The 22,872-nt window shown below is 47.4% G+C and overlaps 1 protein-coding gene across 1 annotated transcript in view; it reads right to left on the bottom strand.

The window, feature by feature from the left end:
- Positions 1-7,928: 7,928 nt before the first annotated feature.
- Positions 7,929-22,872, bottom strand: part of LMBR1L (limb development membrane protein 1 like) — a 122,745-nt gene continuing 107,801 nt past the window's right edge. The window contains exons 16-17 of the mRNA XM_033937404.1: positions 12,101-12,262; positions 7,929-11,692 (exon numbers count right to left, since the gene is read on the bottom strand). Of these exons, the coding sequence (XP_033793295.1) occupies positions 11,643-11,692; positions 12,101-12,262 (212 nt within the window). The 3' untranslated portion in view covers positions 7,929-11,642. The remainder of the gene's footprint in view (positions 11,693-12,100; positions 12,263-22,872) is intronic.

Here is a 22,872-nt window from a genome sequence, read left to right as displayed (position 1 = left end):
AAGCTCCTACACTAGAAAGGGGAAAGCATTTCAAACACTAGAGTTACTAATTTCAGGTTTCCTTTTTTATGAGGGGCTGGCGGATTCCGCTTCTTATGGGGCTATTTACAAAGTGGAAGCCAGCCCTGCCACATGGATATCAAAGGATATTTGTAAGGGAGTGCTCATAAATTTTGCACGTGACAGATGGATAAAAGGGAGACAACATGTCCTCTCGGGGTCAGGTTAGAGCAGTGGTCTCAAACTCAACCCCTTTGCAGGGCCATCTTTTAGATTTGTAAGTATTTGGAGGGCCTCAGAAAAGAGTTAATATCTTATTAAAGAAATGACAATTTTGCATGAGGTAAAACTCTTTATAGTTTATAAATCTTTCCTTTTGGCTAAGTCTTAATAATACTATTGTAATTTATAGCTAAAGAGACATATGATCAAGAAACTGTTTTATTTTACTATTGCGATTATAATAAACATACTGAAGGCCTCAAAATAGTACCTGGCGGGCCGCGAGTTTGAGACCACTGGGTTAGAGGTAGAGTATTTATTTATTTATTCAATTTTCTATACTGTTCTCTCAGGGAAGCTCAGAACAGTTTACATGAATTTATTCAGACTCTGAAGTATTTTTCCTTGACTGTCCTGATGGGCTCACAATCTATCTAGTGTACCTAGGGCAGGAGTAGGCAATTCTGGTCCGCGAGAGCCAGAGCTAGGTCAGGTTTTCAGGATATCCACAATACATATGCATGAGATAAATTTGCATCTCAAGGAGGCAGTGCATGCAAATCCATCTCATACATATTCATTGTGGATATCCTGAAAACCTGACCCTCTCGAGGACCGGAATTGTCTACCCCTGACCTAGGGCAATGGAGGAAGATTAGGTAACTTGCCCAGGGTTACATGGAGCAGCATGGTTTTGAACCCACATCTTCAAAGTGCTGAAGCTGTAGCTTTAACCACCGCGCCACACTCTCCATCCTGCATCAAAGGGGGGAACTGGCGAGGGGTTATATAGTGGCATAGTAAGGGCAACAGGGGGCCGACTGCTCTGGGCGCTGGCACCTCTCCACCCACCCACACCATGCTCACGCCCTCCCTGCCCCCTGTACTTCTTTAAAGCTTTGCCAACACGAGCGACTACTCTAGCCTGCCGCTCACGCTGAAAATTGCTTCCAGGTTGCGGGGCCAGAAAGTGACATCAGAGGGATAGCCAACGCCAGCATGAGCAGCAGGCTGGAGAAGGTACTCACGCTGGCAAAAATTTAAAGAGGAATGGGAGGTGGGAAGGGAGGGTGTGAGTGGGGTGGGAAAGGGGCAGAGAGGAAGGCAGGGGGGAGGCTCCACCACACCAACCGCCTCCTACTCTCACTACACCACTAGGGGTATGGCAGGGCAACCGAGAACACACCAAAAAACAGGGGAAACAAATCCACAAAATACAAAGGAACAAATCAAAGTGGAAATGTCCAATCAGAAAGGTGCACAAAAAAGTGTCTTTCAACTCATCTGATTGATCCAAAATCTTTATTCATCCAAAGTAACTCAATGGGTCATTGAGTTACTTTGGATGAATAAAGATTTTGGATCAATCAGATGAGTTGAAAGACACTTTTTTGTGCACCTTTCTGACAGGGCAACCGAGAAGACATTTAAATACAGAATGGGTTCTGAAAAGGAGCACAATTACTCGATTGGAATACATGACAAATCATAATTATGGCTTCTACTTGGTGTTTTTAAACAGCCCCAGTGCAAAGTAAAATAAAATAGGGGTTTATTGAACAACACAGCACTGTATTCTTTAATCCCTCCCTTCATCTGCTTTGCATCTGCCATTGTGTTTTGTGATTTTTCTGTGGCAATGACTTATTTGAAAAATGTTATCTGATTTCACACAAAAGGGAGGGCCACGGGTGGGCAAAGGCCCACCCAGCAGCGGTGGCTGGCAGGGATCTTCACATCCCACCAGCTGAAGACTCTCAGCATCTCTCCCTCCAAGAGATTGGAGTGTGTGTGGGGTGGGGTGGGGTGGGGTGGGGAGGGGGGGGCAATTTCACTCTCCCTCCTCTTACTTTTATGTCCTTTAGTTCTTCATTGGCAGTAAGCAGCAATACATTTCTCCTGTTCATGCCTGCCTAAGCCTTCCCTCTGACACAATTGCATCAGAGAGAAGGCTCAGAGCCAGCGTGAGCTAGGGAAATGAATTGCTGCTCACTGGTGGTGAAGACAAAGAATTAAAAAGGTATCAATGGGGGAGGGGGGGTGCAGGGGAATACAGTTAAATGACTCCCCCCCACAATTGCCTGAGTGGAGTTGAAATGCTCAACCACTTTGGCTCAGGCCTAAGATTACCAGACATATCCTCTTTTTAGAGAACTGTCCACACGGCTTTTCAAAACCCAGCACTTTGCCCAGGTTTTGAAAAACTTTGATCTTGGGGTCGCAACTGGAGGGCACCTAGGAATGCACAGATGCAACACGGTGACATCATACACATGCACGTGACATCACCTTGTCACTTCCGCGCAGATGCCCTCCAGCCACGGCCCAAAGATACAAGGTTTGTGTGGTACCGGGCTTGGGGGATGGAACAAGGCAGGGCTGTGAGCGGGATGGGGGCGGGGCTATGGGCAGAACAAGGTGGGGCCGCGCATCCTCTTTTTGCCCATCAAAAATCTGGTAACACTACTCGGGCCCCCCAAAACTGGGTGTCTGCCTAAGCCCCTGGAGTGAGGGGTACCTAACAATGGCAGCCACATCGTGAGGACATCAGTCTCTTTACTCTCAAAGAACCTCTAATTATCTGGAAGATCATTCTCTCACTTAAAATTTACAGACACCAATGCCTCAAGCAGCACTAATGTTCTGGTTAGTTTTGCCTTGGTTTAGGATCTCAGTCAAATATAAGAAACGGGGCAAATATAAAACAATTCAGCAAAAAGAGTGATAAAGAAAAATATTGCAACAGAAAAAAACCACTCTAGGTAATGCTTATAAATTATGTAATAGAAATGATATAATTAGGTCCACAAAAATTTTTATGCTCAGAATCATGGAGGGGTAACTGGGGAGAATCCCAGAAAGAACCACTTCACCGCCCAATCATCACATGTGACAAGATAGACAACAGGTTATATCATGTCTTTTTAAGATGTAAACTGTAAAGAGCCCATAAGGGGTAAAAATTATTTTACAAAAGTGTACGTCTGGTTATTTGAAAGAACTCTGCAAGCTAAAAGATAAGTTTGCTGGTTCCTACGTGCACGTTTCGTTCCTGCCTCAGGGAACCAACGATAGTGTGTAGAAAACACTCATGCGGAGGGCATCAAAGATTCAAAAATAACATCTATTTCACGTGAAAAATGAAGAACATTTCTCACAAATCCAAAAGAATACATATCACAGCTATTCAGGATCCATCAGGTCATTTAGTCAAAACCAGATCTTTAATTTCCTCTCAATTTGAAAATTTTTATGCTTCTCTATACCAATCCGAATCTGCTGCTCCTGAATCAGATATAGATTCCTTTCTTACCTCCTTAACCCATCCGTCCATATCGGACTCTGTTAAATTGGAACTAGATTTCCCTATAACTATATCAGAAATTGAAACTGCCATATCTTCTTTACCCGCTGGAAAAGCCCCAGGCCCAGACAGCTTTACTAATGAATTCTTTAAGCAATTCCGAGCCCTCTTAGCTCCTTACCTTCTTACATATTATGATTTCCTCCACTCCACTCCGGACAAACAATTCAATTTCACTGAGGCCACAATTGTAGTAATCCCCAAACCTGATAGACGCGCCACCTTGGTTAAAAACTTCCGCCCTATTTCTCTCCTTAACTTAGATTATAAGATAATGGCAAAACTACTTGCATTAAGACTTACCAAAGTAATCCCGTCTCTCATACATAAAGATCAAACAGGGTTCATTAAACAAAGATATATAGGAGATAACCTGCGTCTCTTTCATCATATTAACGCTCACGCTAAAATAATGTCAGACCCTGTAATAGGCCTAGCTATTGATGCTGAAAAAGCCTTTGACCGGGTGGAGTGGTCTTTTCTTTTCCGTGTCCTGAAGTGGTATAATTTTGGCTCATTCTTCACGGATTGGATAGAAACGCTGTATCGCCAACCCACAGCTCGTATTCTGATTAATAACTCTTTATCTAGTAAATTTTCCCTTCACAGAGGTACTCGACAGGGCTGTCCTCTCTCACCATTGCTATTTAATTTAGTGTTGGAGCCCTTCCTTTCAGCTATCCGACAATGCCCCTTAATTAAAGGCATACCCTCCTCTAATAGAGACTTCAAATAGAGACTTCAGCTTATGCTGATGATGTTTTATTCTTTCTTAGGAACCCTCTAGTCTCTCTTCCTCACCTTATTCATATTATCACTCAATATTCCATCCTCTCCGGTTATTCCGTCAATTGGGAGAAATCTGAGATTTTCCCTCTGAACGATAATATTCTTCCCTCAGATCTAGCTCACTTTCCCTTCTCATGGTCGCATGAAGCTGTGAAATACTTGGGGATCTTAATACATAAAGATCCAGTTCTTGCTCAAGATCTTAATATAGCCAAAGTCAAAAATATAGTTCTAAATACTACATCTCGATGGTCTCCACTTTTTTTATCCTGGTGGGGTAGAATAACATCCATCAAAATGACTTTGGCCCCTCAAATTAATTACATTCTCTCTATGCTTCCTCTTCTATGCCGAAAGTCATTTTTTCAATGGCTAAATAGGAAGTTATCTGAATTCATTTGGAACAAGAAAAAACCTCGAATTGCTCTCACCAAGCTGAAAGCCTCTAAGATTAACGGTTGTCTTAACTTTCCGGATTTTTATCATTATTATATTGCTTCACTAGCTAAATATGGTGCTTACTGGCTCACTGACTCCTCTCTCCAAGATCCTCCTGCCTGGTTTGAAATGGAGTGCTTTTTATGCATGCCTTTACACACCTCCTGCCTACTAACGGTGTCAATTCCCAGACACTTGAGAAGGTACTCTTTGTTGAGTTCAACGCAACATGCTCTTCATCTTTTAGATAAATTGGCTGAGATCTCAATTTATGATAGTCCACTCATGTCCCTTTGGAATAATTCTAAAATCCAAAACCATGGCAAATCCCTCTCATGGAAACGATGGCAGCGGGCGGGTTTATGGTTTGTCCATCAATTGTCTACTCCAACTGTGTCTGTTCCTTTTGATGCAATTTGCTCTACATACTCGCTACCTCCTTCTGTTTATTCATAATGGCTTTCACTCACTGAAGTACTGTCTTCTGTGCATATACGTTTTGACTTCATGACTTCCATCCATACTATTCGTCATTGGTCTGTACTGTCTCTACTAAAAGGCAAGGCGATATCTCTTTTTTATAGTATTTTAAGAGATCACTTCTTCACTTTTTCTCCCCAATCTATGAAACACTGGGAAACTATACTCACTACTCCGCTTTCTGACATTGATTGGGAACTTTTCTGGTCTTCAACAAATCGCCCACTTTTATCTTGTCTCACAATCAATGTTCTTTATTATGTGGCATGCAGTATGGACTCCAATTCGCATGTGGAAAGCCAACTTAAAACAAGACTCTGTTTGCTGGAACTGTTTAAAAGATGTGGGAACTCTTGATCACATGCTTTTTCACTGTACGCTAGTCCGCTCCTTTTGGACTCACATTTGGATCACCATACAATCTATTACTAACTGCTCGGAAGAGATCTCTATGGACATTGTAATCCTTCACTCTCAACATCCCTGCTTTGCACAATCAAATTGTCCTCCTAAACTCATTGATACCATGTTTGTGACAGCTCTCATGCACATTCTGAAAAATTGGAAATCATCTTCGTTATTAGACTATACTTTTTGGTGGAACTCTCTGTGTATGTATCATAGATTTGAATCCTATGTATATGAGAAAAAAATGCATCCAGAACCCCCATGAACTTGAAGCTTAACAAATCACCTTGGTCATTCCTGGATACCTATGTACGTTCTGCTCCGTAGACACTCCTGTCTTCCTTTTCTTTCCTTTTCCTTTCTTCTTTTTCTTCCTATTCCCCTTTTTTTTTAATTTTTTGTTGTTCTTCCTCACTTTTTTCTTATATATTCTTCACATGCAGTTCTAATAATAGGAACCTTTCTTACTGTTATGTTCCTCTATAGTTGAATATAGATTTGTAGGTTCTTTATACAGAAAGCTTTATTTTGATCTTATGTATTTGTACTGCTTCCTGTATTTTCTAAAAATACTCAATAAAAAATTATTGAACTAAAAAAAATAAAAATTTTTGTGGACCTAATTATATCATCTCTATTACATTGGTTTAGGATCTGGCAGTTCTGGGGCTTCTATTAGGTCTGACTTACTGCTGGGGGAATTACAAGTTCTTCCCCCGAGCCTCTTCTGCCACAGTGTCTGTGCCAATAAAGCACGTACTCCCCCCCCCCACACACACACACATCTCCTTGAACAATTAAGATGGGTGTGGTGATCAGTAGTAGAGAATGACACGGGGAAAAAATTTGTCCCCGTCACCGCCCCGTCCCCGGCCCACCATCCTCTGCACCGCCCCGTCACCGCCATTCCCTTCACCGCCCCGTCACCGCCACTGCCATCCCTTTCACCGCTCCGTCACCGCCACTGCTACCCCATTCACCGCCCCGTCACCGTCACCGCAGCATACATTTATTCTTTCTCTGAGGTCTCCCTTTCCTGCTTTTCTTGAGCAATGCAATTTACCTTTTGTTCCATGTCAGGCAGTGATATATGAATCTCGTTTTGTGGAAGGTTTGCTGACTTAAGGCTTTACCGAAAAGGAGCAAGGTGTGTATTAGAGGGAAGAGAACAGATGACTCGTGGTTCTAATTACCAGGCCCCCTCCGCAATAACATTGCACATGGATATGAAATGATCCTTTTTCCAGTGCAGAAATGAACAAAAGGCTGTTACTGCATGATCTGCATAGTACTGTCCATTTAACAGACTGCAAAAAAATGATTGGGTCCTGATTTTCCTATGGTAATTCAGGATTTTTGCAATTAAATAAAGGATTAAATATCTCCTAAAGGTGGTGGGAAAGCATCAGGGCCAAGCATTTGCAGGTTACCGAAAATGGCTGATTTCCTGGTCTGGGAATGGCACTGCTGTGTGTTCCATTCGAGCCCCCTGTGGGCATGTCATTGCATAGTGAGCATATTTCAATATACTAAGGGTATGATGCACAAAGCTCCATCAATTCCAGTTAAAAATGCTGGGTTGGGAGTGATTTCCTTTTACCAGGCTATGCTCACACAACTAGCATGCTGTTTGTATGGTAAAAGAGGAGAGGGGCTGTGCCTGGTACTTGCTTAGCAGAGCAATCGCTAGGCACAGCTCCTCTTCCTGATCAGCTGATCACAGCTCTTGAGCCGGCAGGGGACGCCGCGAATCAAATGAGGAGCCAGTATATTGGGGGGCGGAGTCAATGCGGCAACGTGCAAGTCGGGTAGAGAGTTGGAGGAGACAGACCATATGGCGGAGACAAACATGGCCGCCGGAAAAAAAAATCAAACACCCGGTCCCGAACCAAAGACACACGGTGAAGACAAGGTAAATAGCGGTACTTAGAAGGGGGTACATTGGCCTGCGGGGACAAATCTTTTCACTGTTTTTGCGGGCGGTGAAAACTTTTGTCCCCGTGTTTGCGGCGATTTGGCTATGGAGTCTCCATAACCCGCCGCCAAGCCGCGGCTCCCTGCGGGGATCGCTCCCCGTGTCATTCTCTAATCAGTAGCTTTACAAAGGAGATGCAAAAGAGATCAGAATTATTTACCATAAAATTACTTTATAGCCTTGGCAACATAGGTTGTTCCCCCCCCCCCAAAGAAAACAAAATAAATGAATAAAGTTTATAAATTCACAAACTAACTTACAAATAAGGAGGTTTATATTGACATAACACACTGCTCACATACGCATTTATACAGTAGATGCGGATCTGGTAAAATTTCACACAAAAACAGCAGACAAACTCAACTGACATAGCTGAGACTAGATAAAATCATACAAATTAAAATCTGCAGCCCCAGAATGTTCTCCTAGAGGGGAGAAGAGGAAGGAGGTGGGGGGGGGGGGGAAAGACTAGGGAAATTCAATTGTAGCAGATTTTGCAAACCAGGTTTGGATGGGAGGGCAGAGAGTCCAACAGGTTTTAAAAAGAGATTGTTAGCATGGGGTCACAGAGTGTAGCCATCCAGTGGCACAACCATGGAGAGGGATGCCTGGCTCCCATCCCCTTTTGGGCTCAGGGTCCCTCCAAACCTGCACTCGTTAAATTGCGAGGGGGCATGCGGAAGCCCCACCAGCCAAAGAAATTCCCTGCCGAGTTACTCTCCTCACACTGCTGCAGTAACCCATAAGCCAATGGGGTGCCACCAGCCACCAATGCCAGGACCCCTCACACACACATCCAAGTTAGCATAAGGAGCTCAGATAGTCCCCAGAGTCAGTGGCATCCCACTCTTTTCCAGGTTACTGCCGCATGAAGAAGAAGGCAGTAGCTTGGCAGGGAATTTTTCTTTGGTTGATAGGGCTACAGTGTCCCAGCCAGCAAAGTTAATTTTAATGCATTCTGAGTGGAGGAACACATTGCCACCTCATACCCCCCTCCCAAAAAAAAAAAAAATCAGAGAGCTGGCTATGCCCCTGCTGCTAGCACATTCTGGCCCTACCACACTAAACTCCTTAGAAAAATGAGGCGCCTGGGGCTAGGGGTTAGAGTTGCTCTGGGTGCTAGTGAGAAGCCTATGCTGTTATACAGTGCATGGCAAACGTCCTGAATGTCGAGATGTGGCATTGTGCTGCTCTTCTGAAACAGATTGAAGGCCTGATACAGTTACCTTTCAGCAGAGCCATAAGCTAATGCTCAGCGCAGTTTCCTAATAAAAGCATAATGCCAAAGGTTTGTGCGCCTGAAGTTTTAAGCCAATGGGTCAAGTCCAAAAATCTGGGAAAGCACAGCGGACACGTACACACATGAGACTGTACTGAAAACTGTCCTGCACACAAAACGGTTTTAAAACAGCGCTCCTGTCATGTGCCAACAGCTGTACGTATGCTGGAAATCTCTGCACATTAGTAATTCCCGTCTACACACACCTGTATGCACCTATGGTCTGATGAATGCCTCAGTGTGGTACTTTAATCTCTTTAGCCCATCCTGATCCTTGTGTTAAAGCCCTGGTGTTGGGCTCAGCCTTCTGGGCCCCTTCTCTGCATCTGGGTCAGTAGCTAATAGCTTTATTAGCATGGATTTAAATGTGCTGTGCCCCAAGGGGTTGATATTTAACCAGTGCCGTCATTTCCAGATATTCAAGGTCAAGCCATGTCCAGGCATCAGCACTGAACATCCAGATTTATGCGGCCAACCATCTCTTATGCGGTTAAGCGCAACATCTGCATTTAACTGCCTAAGTAACACCACATAAAGTTAGGGCTGTTTTTGATGGGGGTCTGCTATGACCTTTAAACTTAGGCGGTTAAGTGCTGAATATCGTCACTTTAACTGAATTACATCACAACCCCCACCTCCAGCCTGCCTACAAAATAGCCAGCTTTGAATTTGTCTGTAGTGTTATTCAGCAGTATGAACCAGTTAAGAGACACTGAATATCAGCAGTTGGCACCAAACAAGAGATTTTAACTGGCCAGGAGCCATTTCTGGCTAGTTAAATTGCTTTGAATATTGACCCCTAAATGTCTGTGGTGACTTTGTGCACAGTTAGTTCCTGCGCAAAACTCCTTTCGCTATAGAAGGTGAATACAAAATTGTGTGCACTAGCAGAGCTAATCTGTACACAAAGTTTAATGTGCTTTACTGCATCAGGCCCTGAATCTGGAAACAGGGAAAGCCTTAAAAGGGGAGGCACTAAAAAGCAGTAGCTACCCTGCTGTTAATGCTCCAGGATCGGGAAAAGGCAGGGAAGCTTCTAAGGTCAGTAGCTTGGCGAACAAGCTGATAGGGAGGGAACAGACAGACATGAAGGGCAAAGGCCTTCCCTTCGGTTTTCCAGATATCACCTCAACTAAACGAAATGCAGTCACAACAAACACTGCAGAGACACAACCTCTCCTTTACCACTGAATAAGCAGTTGATGTCTGCTTTGTTGCACACAGCTATCCACAGCAGTGCATATGACTTCCCACAGCCAATCAAATCAGACCCAACTTTTGGTGCTGATATTTCCTGCAGCAGCCAATTGGCCAGAGCTAAACAGCCAATGAAGCCAGAGCTAAACAGCATAAGTGCCAAGGCTGTATGACCGTGGGGGTTGCTGTAGGGCATATGGCTGAGACAGTCTCCCACAGCACACGGGACGATGGGGATGCTCTGGAGCAGGGGTGTCAAAGGTCGGTCCGCGAGGGCCGCAATCCATTCGGGTTTTCAGGATTTCCCCAATGAATATGCATGAGATCTATTTGCATGCACTGCTTTCATTGTATACTAATAGATCTCATGCATATTCATTGGGGAAATCCTGAAAACCTGACTGGATTGGGGCCCTCGAGGACCGACCTTTGACACCCCTGCTCTAGAGGGTCAGGCAAGGCTATAGGTGCATTTTTGCCTTAGCCACTAACCCTCATGAAGTGTTTACTCCTGTTTAATTATTACCTGGAAAGGCTTTTCTTCTCTGCCCCATTACCCTCTCAAGTCTGGAAATTAATTTCCAATAAATTAAAAAAAGGTCCCATATGCACATCTGCCCTTAGGTCTGAACTTTCCTTCAGTACCTGGCTACTTGATGCTTCATTTCTTACAGGGCAGTGCTGACCTCTAAAATGAATATTTAACATGGAATAAACGTTCCCCCTTCTGCAACATTACTGAGAGCTGCAGTAATACAGAAACGCACCAACAGTAAACAGATTACATTTTTTTTAAAATGTGCAAATTCATTTAAGTAAGAATGACAGGCTAGGATGAAGGGATATCAGCAAGTGCTCTGTACCACCTCCTAGCAGATGGTGGGAGGCAGAAGAACTACAAGTTTCTCTTTGGGTATTAATTCTTCACCAATCTCTACAACACCTCCACCAGGGAGAGGCTGGGTTGAGACGGGCCTGCAGTATCCATAGGACCTGTATACTTCAACCTTCACCCTTACCAGTGCTAATAGAAACGGCTACAGACAGCAGAAACTGCATTCAAGTTAAAACGGAGTGAAAACATCACTGCAAGCATGGCTCAGATAACATGTCAGTGATGACGAGCAGCAGCGCAGTGGCCACACATTGCTTCTTTCTCCAAGGAAAGGTCGGCATTAGCTGCCCCTGCCACAGGAAGGGAGCTGTGGACGTACAGTCACTGGAATGGAAGGCCACAAGAAGCAAGAGTCACAGCTGCACTATCCCGACATGGGATGCATCCTGCACCCATTAGAGTCCTGTCTCTTGCAGCCTGTGGCATGAGGCGGCTCCAGAAGCATCTGACAGGACTTCCTGGGCCAAAGCCTGAGAGAGGATGACAGACAGAAGGAGGTAGAATTCCCCCCTTCTGCAGCAAGCAAGTTTGTCCATTACTTGCTGCCGGGCGCCGGCTGTCTTCTGGTTTTAGTACAGGATATGAAGACTCTGCTTTAGCTGATTTTCCCAGGGCGGGTCACAGGCAGCGGAAGCTTGTCCAAACCTGGAGGCAGAAAGAGGGAAGAATTAGATCTAAAAAGGGGAACAAAGCTGCTATTTTTATAATCATATTTTAAGTTTTATAATTTTATTTTTATAGAATTTTACTTTTGTAATTTATTATTCTTTTGTATTTTTACTTTCCTATTGATAATGGAGTTACTTTCCTTTTGTTTAGTACTATGTAAACCACTATGATGATATATTGAACAGCGGTCTATATATACTAATAAACATAAACCTGCTATAATGCCTAGCATTATAGACCCTGTGAGGAGCAGGTGGTACCACCAGAGACCACTACTTTAAGGCAGCATGAATGGAAGCTCAAACAGCCTTGAAGGTTATGCCAGGAATCGATGTAGAATGCTACAAGATGTGGCCACAACTGACTGCAACAGGACACACTTACCAAACGCCCGAATCAGCTCCGCCTGCACAGCCCAGGTAAATTTCCTCACTAGACACAGTGTGGTGAGGCCAGCAAACAGCATATTGTACACAAAGATCAGGTAGAAGTTGCCCAGCCAGTTAAACCTCCCGAAATCTCCCAGAAGATCAAACCGTGTGATTCCTGGAAATAAAAATTAAGAGAGAGTTTCAATTAGCATATGGCCAAGGGATAGGATTACCTGATTTCCTCTTTAAAAAACAGACAAACACCTGGCCCCACCCTATTCCCCCCAGAAACCTCGTGTCTCCTTCCCTGCCCTCAATGGCAAGCTCTTGGTGGCTGGAATGCAATGTGTGGCAGTGGCGAAAAGGGCGAACAGAATGCTAGGAATGATAAAGAAGGGGATCACGAATAGATCGGCGAAGGTTATCGTGCCGCTGTACCAGACCATGGTGTGCCTTCACCTGGAGTACTGTGTTCAGCACTGGTCGCCGTGCATGAAAGGGTCCAAAGAAGAGCGACTAAGATGGTTAAGGGGCTGGAGGAGTTGACATATAGTGAAAGATTAGAGAAACTGGGTCTTTTCTCCCTCGAACAGAGGAGACTGAGAGGGAACATGATCAAAACATTCAAGGTACTGAAGGGAATAGACTTAGTAGATAAGGACAGGTTGTTCACCCTCTTCAAGGTAGGGAGAACGAGAAGGCACTCTCTAAAATTGAAAGGGGATAGATTCCGTACAAATGTACGGAAGTTCTTCTTCACTCAGAGAGTGGTAGAAAACTGGAACGCTCTTCCGGAGTCTGTCGTAGGGGGAAACACCCTCCAGGGATTCAAGACAAAGTTAGACAAGTTCCTGCTGAACCAGAACTTACACAGATAGGGCTAGTCTCAGTTAAGGCGCTGGTCTTTGATCAAGGGCCGCCGTGTGAGCAGACTGCTGGGCATGATGGACCACTGGTCTGACCCAACAGCGGCAATTCTTATGTTCTTAATATTAATTGTATGAATTACATTACATAGCATTTGTACAAGGCAGAACCTAAAAGCGAGTGCTCAGCGATTCCTTTAAAAAAACAAAAAAAACCCTGGCCTCCTTGCCATGGAAATGTGGTTCTCCTAGGACAGCGATGGCGAACCTATGGCACGCGTGCCAGCTGTGGCACGCGAAGGCCTTGCAGCTGGCATGCGGGAAGATCCGCAATAGAGAGCTGCACGGGAACGGGGCTGGATGTACTAAGTCGCGCGGCTTTTCTCCCTACCTGCTCTGCTTGCAGCACAGAGCCGAACGGAAGTCTTCCCGACGTCAGCGCTGACGTCGGAGGGAGTGAGGGCTGACGTTGGGAAGACTTCCGTTCGGCTCTGTACTGCAGGCAGGGTAGGTAAGGAGGAGTAGCCTCGCGGCTACCAAGGGAGGGGGGTGGTCCGCCCCTCCCCGTGTGCAGCACAGACGGCCAGGTCCCCTTACTTTTGTGGCGCTAACCCGACTGACAGGGCCGGCATCAGGGCCGCCATCAGTCCTGCATTCAGGGGCCCAGAGCTGACAGGGGGCCCGGGCTCCCCAGTGCTTTTCAGCCGGGCGCAACGCCCAGCAAATTTAGATGCCCGCCTGGCTGTCATCTACCGAATCCTGCTGCCGCCACTGCTTAATGCGCAGCCTGAAGAGCCGCCGAAAAACCCGCCGGACTTTAAACAAAAAAAAACCCCAGCAAGCGACTCGAACCCGGCTTCCCTCCGAAACCGGAAGTTACGTGGTGGGGGGGGGGGGGTAGAGAAGAGAAACCGGCACAGACCATTAGAGCCCCGAGCATGCGGGAGATAGGCCAGCCACGGAGGGAAGCTTACTTGCTCTTGCTTACTTCAGGCCTTTCTCGCTGCCGGGTCCTGCCTACTTTCTGTTTCCGTGAAGGCAGGACCCGGCAACGAGAAAGGCCCAAAGTAAGCAAGAGCAGCAAGTTGTAAACTTCCCTCTGTCGCTGCCCTTTGGGAGATAGGTCAGCGACCAAGGGAAACTTGCAACTTGCCTTTGTCTGTAGCGAATCTGCCGGGTGTGTGAGACGGGGGGGGGGGGAATGGGAGGAGTAATGCTGCTGCACCCAATTAGGGGGGAGAGGGAAGAGAAATGCTGCTTCTGCTGTACCCAATTGGGGGGGGAAAGAGAAATGCTGATGATACTGCTGTACTCAGTGGGGGGAGGGGGAAGAGAAATACTGCTGTACCCAATTGGGGAGAGAGAGGGAAGGAGGGAGAAGGAAGATCAGGAAAAGGAGGAAAGAGATGCAAAGACCATGGGACGGAGGGAAAGGAGATACCATACCATGGAGTGGAAGAGAGAGATGTCAGGGCATATGGGGGGGGGGGAAGCAGGGCCAGATTAAAGGATAGGCCCTGTAGGCACAGGCCTAGGGCCCAAAATAGTCAGGGGGGCCTGCCAGTGCTGTGCTTTGGGGCCTCACCCTTGCTGGATTCGCTGGCAGCAGCCTCATCATCATCATCCCGGGCGAACCCCAACCCGATCCGACCCTCCTATCTCTCCCTCCTTCCCTCATCAGTGACGTGCCAGAGGGAATCACGGCAGGAGAAAGTCCTGAAGCAGCCTGCTTAGCTGTTTAGAGTCTCGTGATGGGAGGGAGGGAGAGTTAGGAGGGTCGTGGGGGGGAGAGTAGCAGTCTGCCCCGGGTGTTCGACCTGGCGTCATGAACTTCTTCGGCTAGCATCAGCATTTACAATTCACTGCTGTTGCCAGCTTCAGGCCTTCCTCTCCGCCGGGTCCTGCCTACTTCTGTTTCCATGAAGGCAGGACCCGACAGAGAAGAAGGCCAGAAGCTGGCAACAGCAGCAAATTGTGAATGCTGCTGCCTGAAGGAGTTCATGACGCCAGGTCATGTGTGACAGAAGGAGGAAAGGGAGCAGAGGGGGAGAGACTTGCTGCACCCAACTGGAGGGAGAAAGAAGATGAGGGAGGGAATGGAATGAGATGCCAGGGATTGGAGGGAAGGGAGGGAGGAAGAGATGCCAGGGCATGGAGGGAAGGAGGAAAGTATGCCAGACCAAGGGGAAAGGAAGGAGGAGAAGACAGCATGGAGGGGGAGGGAGAGATGGAAGAAAAGGAAAGGAGTGAGATGCTAGAGAATCAGGGAAGGGAAGATACCAGACTATGGGGTGCGAAGGAAAGAAAGGAGAAGAGAGAGATGCCAGAGCATAGGGGACGGGATGGTGACAGAGAGAGAGAAAAATGGAGAGGTGGCAGAGCTGAAATCAATCATGTACAAAGGAGAAGAGAAGGGGCACAGGATAGACAGTTTATTGAAGGAGCATAAAAAGAGGGAAGATGCCATATGGAACGGGGAGAGGGCAGACAGTGGATGGAAGGGGCTGATGCTGTATGGAAGACAGAGTGGACAGATGCTGGCTAGAAAGAAGAGTGAAGACAAGATGATTAAAGCAAAAACGACAAAAGGTAGAAAAAATTGTTTTGTTGCTTTACGTAGAATCAAGTAGTATTATATCTATTGATTAAAGTTTATAAATAGGAAATAGAAATAAAGCAGTTTTTTGGGGACTAAACCCCTTTCCTCAGGTCAGGACAGGATACCATAACAGCAGGGGTGCCCAAATGGTCGAGTGCGATCGACCAGTAGATCGCAAAGACAATGTGAGTCGATCGCGTTGCCTTGGCAATCTTTTTCTTCTTGCCTCCCTGAGCCAGGCCAGGCGCGTAGAAGCGCCGGACTCACAAGACTTCACTTCCGACATCAATTCTGACGTCAGAGAGGAAGTTCTGGGCCAGCCAATCGCTGCCTGGCTGGCTTGGAACTTCCTCTCCGTCGTTAGAATTGACATCAGAGGTGAAGTCTTATGAGTCCAGCGCTTGTACATTCCTGGCCTGGCTCATGGAAGCAGGGAGAAATCGGCATGGTGGCTTAGGGGGTAGGGAAAGAATCAGGGAAGTGGAGAAATTGGCGCGATGGCTTGGGGGGGGGGCAGGAGGAGAGAGACAGAAAGAAAAGGGGAGGGGCAGAAAGAAAAAAAAATATTGGATTTATAGTCAGAAGAAGGAAGTGCAAACAGAGACTCATGAAATCACCAGACAAAAAGGTAGGAAAAATGATTTTATTTTCAGTTTAGTGATCAAAATGTGTCTGTTTAGAGAATTTATATCTGCAATAGCGGTTTTTAGCGCAGGGAGCCTATGAGCATCGAGAGCAGCACAGGGCATTCAGTACATCTCCCTGCTCTAAAAACTGCTATTGCGATTTAGTAAAAAGGAAAGGGGTATATTTGTCTATTTTTGTATAGTTGTTCCTGAAGTGACATTGCATAGAATCGTCTGACTTGACCTCTTTGAAAACCCACGGAATATAAATGATAATTAACATTTTCTCTGCATACAGTGTGCTTTGTGGGTTTTTTTTTAAATTTTATTGTTGGTAGATCATTTTGACTTGGTCATTTTAAAAGTAGCTCGCAAGCCCAAAAAGTGTGGGCACCCCTGCTGTAGAAGCAAGGGCAAAGTGGAAATGTCCAATCAAGATGGTGCACAAAAACAGTGTCTTTCAACTCATCTGATAAATCCAATGGTCTTTATTAATCCAAAACAAAATCGTACATCCAAAGCAACTCAATGACTCGACATGATCACGTTTCGGCCATCCGGCCTGTATCAGGAGTCTTAGAAGTCTTTGGGTAGCAAGTAGTCTTTAAATGGCAAATGGTCAAAAGTGAAACAATCATACCATTGCTCCAAGTCTGTAAATGCTGCAAAACCACACAACCTCATGTTCTTTACAGATTTTACTAACCACTTTAATGTACTAAACAAAAAATTACAAGGCATGGGAAAAACAGCAGAAAGCATGTTTAGTGACATCAAAGCTTTTGAGAGAAAATTGCATGTTTTTGAAAAAGACCTTGAGAGTGGACAGCTAAATTATTTTCCCAACCTAAAAATACATTTGGATAATTCTACAACATTTGTGGACAGTCATAAAAAACACCAGGAAATCCACAAAGCATATTCCACCATTGTAGCCGAAGCAAAGGAGAATTTTAGTAAAAGATTTTCTCAGTTCCGTAAGATGGAGACAACCCTTTCATTTATAACTTCCCCAGAAAAGTCCACATTTGAAGATCTTGATCTTTCCTGCTTACAGTGGTTGGATATTCAAAATTTGGAAATGGAGCTACTGGAATTTCAAGAAAGCTCTATCTGGAAAAGTAAATTCAATGACCTGCGTGCGGCTCTTGAACGTATTGAGTGTGAAAGGGTGACAAATGAAATCACTGCTAGCAGTTCTGCTTCCCCCTAATCCCCAGTCTTTAGTTTCCACCCGTTCCCATCGGTCGGATTTTCTACAGCTCTCCATTACAACTTTTCTACTCATCACCTTGAAGATGCCTGAATCATCTAAAGAAACGACTGGGATGCAGGAGAAGGATGAATACACTGGATCCTCATGAATTGTGCGCCTACTGACTGGATCCTGCGCTCAAGGTTTCCGTGTTGCTTGCATTGTGCGCACATGTCACCACGTGCACACAAGCTAAGGAAGAGGGCACTGAGAGACTTCATGAAGAGAAGTGAGGCCCGAGATTCTTCCTCCAGCAGCCATCCTCATCGGAATGCAGCAGCGGGGGATCCACAAGCTACAGCGGCAAGGAGCCTCCAGGATGCCCTTGCTCAGCTAATCCCCCCGCTTGTACTCGGCCCAGTAGAGACATATCTCCTGGAGTCCCTGCATGTTGCCGCGTACAGCCAGCCTCTGCAGGGCAGCCGATAGAAGTCTCACCAGACCGAGAGATCTGTCCAGGAGTCACTGCATGCTGCCGCGTAAAGCCAGCCTCTGTAAGCAGCAGATCGGGGTTTTCGCCTCCAGACTGAGAGATGAGTCTCTGCATGCTGCCGCGTATAGCCAGCCTCTGCAGGGAACCGATTGGGGTTCCCCCTCCAGCCCTAAAGGTAAGTCCTATCTGCTTGTTTTTGGGAAAACCTCCGATAATCTTTTGCAGCCCCGAGGGCTCTGCCCCACCCTCCTCCCAATCTGAATTTAAGGAGAAAGAAACTCCCATATTTCTTTCCCTCGGGGGGGACCTTGCAGACCTCTCCCACCAGCAGGAGACAGCTTGTACAGGGCAGGGGGTTGCCCCTCCTCCCTGCAATCTCCCCACATGCTGAAAATAAATAAATTAAATAAATTAAACTCGATGCTTCTTTCCCTCTTGGAGTCCTGCAGAGTCTGCAGTTCAGACCTCTCCCCCTCCCCCCCTCATGTCGGGAACAAGGAGTCTGCCTTTCACATTAGCTACCAGCCATGATGAAACTGCTGGCAACCAATTGCAACACAGGTTTTTCATTCCTACCCGGCAACAGGGGCAGTCCCGGGGAACTCTTCACAAAACATGGTGCTGATGTCATCAGTGATGCGGCATCTCAGACCACACCTCCCCAAAGGTGGGGGTTTGAAACGCCTCAGCCTAAAGAGCTGTTTGCACTTCAGATACCTAGGCACAGAGTGCTTTTCCAGCCAGCATGAGGGACTCTGCTACTATTTATGATTTCTATAGCACTGAAAGGCATATGCAGCACTGTACAGTTTAATATGCAATAGGCAGCACAGCAGGAGAAGCCAACAAAGGAGGCATCATTACTCCTCTTTCTCTGCCTCCAGGCACAGTGGGAAACGCAGCCAGAAGCGCTGGCACAGATGAAGGGGTGCATCCTGCCCCCTCTCTGCAGGCTCTCCCCCCCTCTCAAGAAGGACAGAGAATGTCGGTGGGGTACATGGAGCCACCCAACCAGTCAAGTGGAGCAGCACATGAACCTGTGAACCACCAGGGGTGGGACCATCAGCAACAGTTAATCCTCCTGCTGACCCACTCCTCTCTCAGTAGGCAACACTCCCCCCAATGCCCCCATTTAGAGGGAGCCACGCAAAACAACATGGCACGTTCCAGCGTCATGCCATGCACCCAAGCACCCTCCAGCCACCCAAGCACCCTCCAGCCTCGCCCCGAGTCATCACCCACAAAAATAAATAAATAATTAACTATTAAAAAAAAAAAAAAGAAGACCCACAAACGAGGACTCACCCCAAGTCCCTCCAGAAACTCACAGTCTTTCTTAAGATCCACGTGGGTGGACAACAAGTACCCAAGACAGAGTACTACAAGGCCTGAACTACCAGTACCAGTACTTCACGCAGGCAGTGGCGATTCCAGTCCACAAGAACCTCCTGGACTGCAGAGATGAGATTTGGCTGACTCCCTCTTCAGGGCAACCAACATCAAGGAGACTGGGATTGAAGTACCAGATCTTTCCAGCCCAGGGATTAGACAACCGCAGCAGCCATACATGGACATTGCGGTAGCTTAAGAGAAACAGGGCAGCACGACCCCCCCCCTCCAACCCCCGTCAGGGAAGGACCTGAAAAACCCTGGTTTCCACGGGGAAAAAGACCTTTGAGGGCGCAATGCTGAGCGCACGAATTGCTGCGCTCCAGTTCCAGATGCGGCTTTATCAGGAGGCCAGTGAGAGAAAATAAATAAATAAAATAAAACAGGGAATCCAGCTCACCACCGAGCCAGTCCACACTGGCAGCAGTCTGTGCCCCAGCACTCACAACAGTAACATAACTGCTACGCAAACAAGCACCGCCCGAGGGGCAGGGGCATCCAAGGGCATCCCTCTCCCCAAGACAAAAACAGAACCTTGACCACCCTCCGGCCCAGCAGGATCAGATTGTCTGCGAAGGCTTGGCCCAGGATCACCATCGACCAGTAGGCCCTCAGCATCATTAAGCAGGGATTCCGAATTCGTCTCCACTGCAGCCCTCCCCCCCCAGATTGGGCGGGGCACCCTCCATCTGATGACCCAATTTTCCTGCAGCAAGGAGAGGACCTGCTTCGGCAGAATCAATAGAGGCGGTGACGAACAGAGGAGATCACCAAGGGGTTTCTACTCCAGGAACCCCCGTGTCACCATGGACAAGGACAATGCTCATTCCTGGATCTCTGCAAGCTCAACAGGTGCATACACAAGGTCCAGATGCACTCTCTGGGTACAGTCTTGGCCCTGTTACAGCCCGAGTATTGGCTAGTATCCCTGGACTTGCATGATGCATACACTCACGTGCCCATGCACCCAAGCCCACAGGAGGCATCGTCGCTTCTAAAGCCAAGACAGACGCCTCCAGTACAAGGTCCTACCCCTTGGACTCTCAATGGCTCCAAGAACGTTCACAAAGTGCGTGGCAGTGGCACATCCTCGCCTTCAAGGGGTGTGCATCCTATCTTATCTCGACAGCTGGCAGCCCCGACAACCACCATAACCCTCCTCCAAGAACTGGGGTTCCTCATCAACTACATGAAATCCCACCTGATACCCACCCAGGGGATATCGTTCATCTGGGCAGTCATCAACACCACACAAACCAAGGCCATCCTACGGGACTACCAGATCGATGCCATGACATACCTGGCCCAGTGCATCCCTGCCAGCAGCTCATCATCAGCACGCTCCCTCCTGCGTCTTGGCTGCGGTCTTGTTGTCCAGCACACCAGACTACACATGAGATCCCTGAAAGGGCACCTCAGACGTCACTGGGATCAGTGTACCCAACCTCTGACCACCCAGATACCCATTCGCCAGCACATACACAAGACGCTTCACTGGTGAACGGCCCGAGATAACTTAGCGAAAGGGAAACCAGACCACCACATCACCAGCTGGTGGCCACCATGGATGCCTCCAAACATGGAGGGGGCACACACCTTCTCCATCTTCACACAGGCGTCCTCACTCCATATCTACCTACTGGAGCTCAGGGCCATAGGGAATGCCCTCGAAACCTTCAAACAATGGGTGACAGGCAGGGCAGTCCTCACTCAAACAGAAAACCAGGTGGCCATGCACTATATCAGCAAGCAGGGAGGGACAGGGTCAGCCTTGCTATGCAAGGAAGCTTGCCGCATGTGGGAGTTCACCAACTCCATTCAATGCCCCATCCAGGCAACTTACCTCCCGGGGGAGCAGAACGACCTGGCAGAAAGCCTCAGCCACCAGCTGGATCCCAATGAGTGGTGTCTCAACCTAACGGCGACGAAGAAGATCTTCAGCACCTGGGGCACACCGAGCATCGACCTGTTTGCAACTGAACCGAACTCAAAATACTCGACCTTCTGCGCAAAGAGATCAACCCATCGCTGTCTCAGCCCCGACGGTCTGTCTGTGAGTTGGAACCACGGACTCTTATACGCCTACCCGCCATACCTTAAGTCCTGCAGAAGATCCTTCAGGACAGAGCAACGGTGATCATGATTGCCCTGTCCGGGCCCCTGTAACCATGGTTCCCGTTCCGGCAAGGGATAGCGGTTCACTCACCTCTCCCCTCTCCCGATCAGTGCAGTTCTCATAACACAACATGGGAACCTTACCCTCCACCACGACCTGCGTTCCTTAGCCCTGACCGCATGGATGATGAGAGGATGAACCTACCACAAGACGTGGAGCACACTCTTATAGCAGCCAGAAGATCTTCAACCAAAAAATGCTATGGGTTAAAATGGAGAAGGTTCCGCTACCGGTGCACAGACACGCAGTGAGACCCCTACAACTGCCCCATACCGGACATCCTGCAGTACATACTGAGCTTATCTCAGTAGGACCTAAAACCCACTTCCATCAAGGTTCACCTAAGTGCAATCGTGGCATACCACACTGGCTTAGACAACAAACCAGTGTCGAGGCATCCAGTAATCACAAAATTTCATGAAGGGACTGTCTAATCTGCACCCACCGGTCAGACCACCACCGCCTGGATGGGACCTCAACTTGGTGCCGCATCAGCTCACCTCGACCCCTTCAAACCTTTGGGGGAGGCAGATCCCGTATTCCTGGCCGGGAAAACCCTGACCATCGTGTCGGCCGACACACTCCTCCATGAGAACAGGGTGGTACCCAGAACCCACCCCCGATTCTTGCCGAAGGTGGCTTCAGCGTGCCTCCCGGCACTCTACATCTCCCCACAGGGAGGCACACAGCCACCTCAGCAACACCTCCTGGACTGTGTGCGGGCCCTGACTATGCAGCAGATTAGACAAGCCTCAATTGTTCGTCTCCTACGACCAAATCAGACCAGGACTTCCGACCACCAAACGCAGGCGCTCGCGCTAGATATACAAGTGCATCCCCTTCACCTATAGAAAAGCGCAGTGTCAACCGCAGGTGGGAGCCCACGCCCACCAGCGCAGAGCCATAGCCACCACAACGGCTCATCTGCACCACACATCAATAGGGGACATCTGCGATGCAGCCACTTGGTCCTCCATGCACACCTTCACCAAGCACTACTGCCTCGACATAGCATTCCACGCTCCAAATGAATTCTGCCGAGCAGTCTTGAAAGTGGCTCTTCCCTCCCGGGAGGGACAGCAACCACTAGCACAGCCTTGACAAACACTGATCAAGTAGGGTGTTATAGATATTGATTAAGTAGGTCTTCCAGCACTCATGCCTAGACTGAATGTGGAATAGGCAAGTATGAATTCTCACATGCAAGTACGAATTGTCACTGTTGACCAGTTGGTTTCTCACTGATCATTGATTGTCATTGACCAGTTTCGCTGTTCTGTGAGTTAAGTAGGTCTTCCAGCACTCCTGTCTAGACTGAATGTGGAATAGGCAAGTATGAATTCTCACATGCAAGTACGAATTGTCACTGTTGACCAGTTGGTTTCTCACTGTTCATTGATTGTCATTGACCAGTTTCACTGTTCTGTGAGTATTATTGCTC

Source organism: Geotrypetes seraphini, chromosome 3 (assembly GCF_902459505.1).
Source record: "Geotrypetes seraphini chromosome 3, aGeoSer1.1, whole genome shotgun sequence".
NCBI classification, from domain to species: domain Eukaryota; kingdom Metazoa; phylum Chordata; class Amphibia; order Gymnophiona; family Dermophiidae; genus Geotrypetes; species Geotrypetes seraphini.
This window is presented reverse-complemented; position numbering and strand designations above follow the sequence as displayed.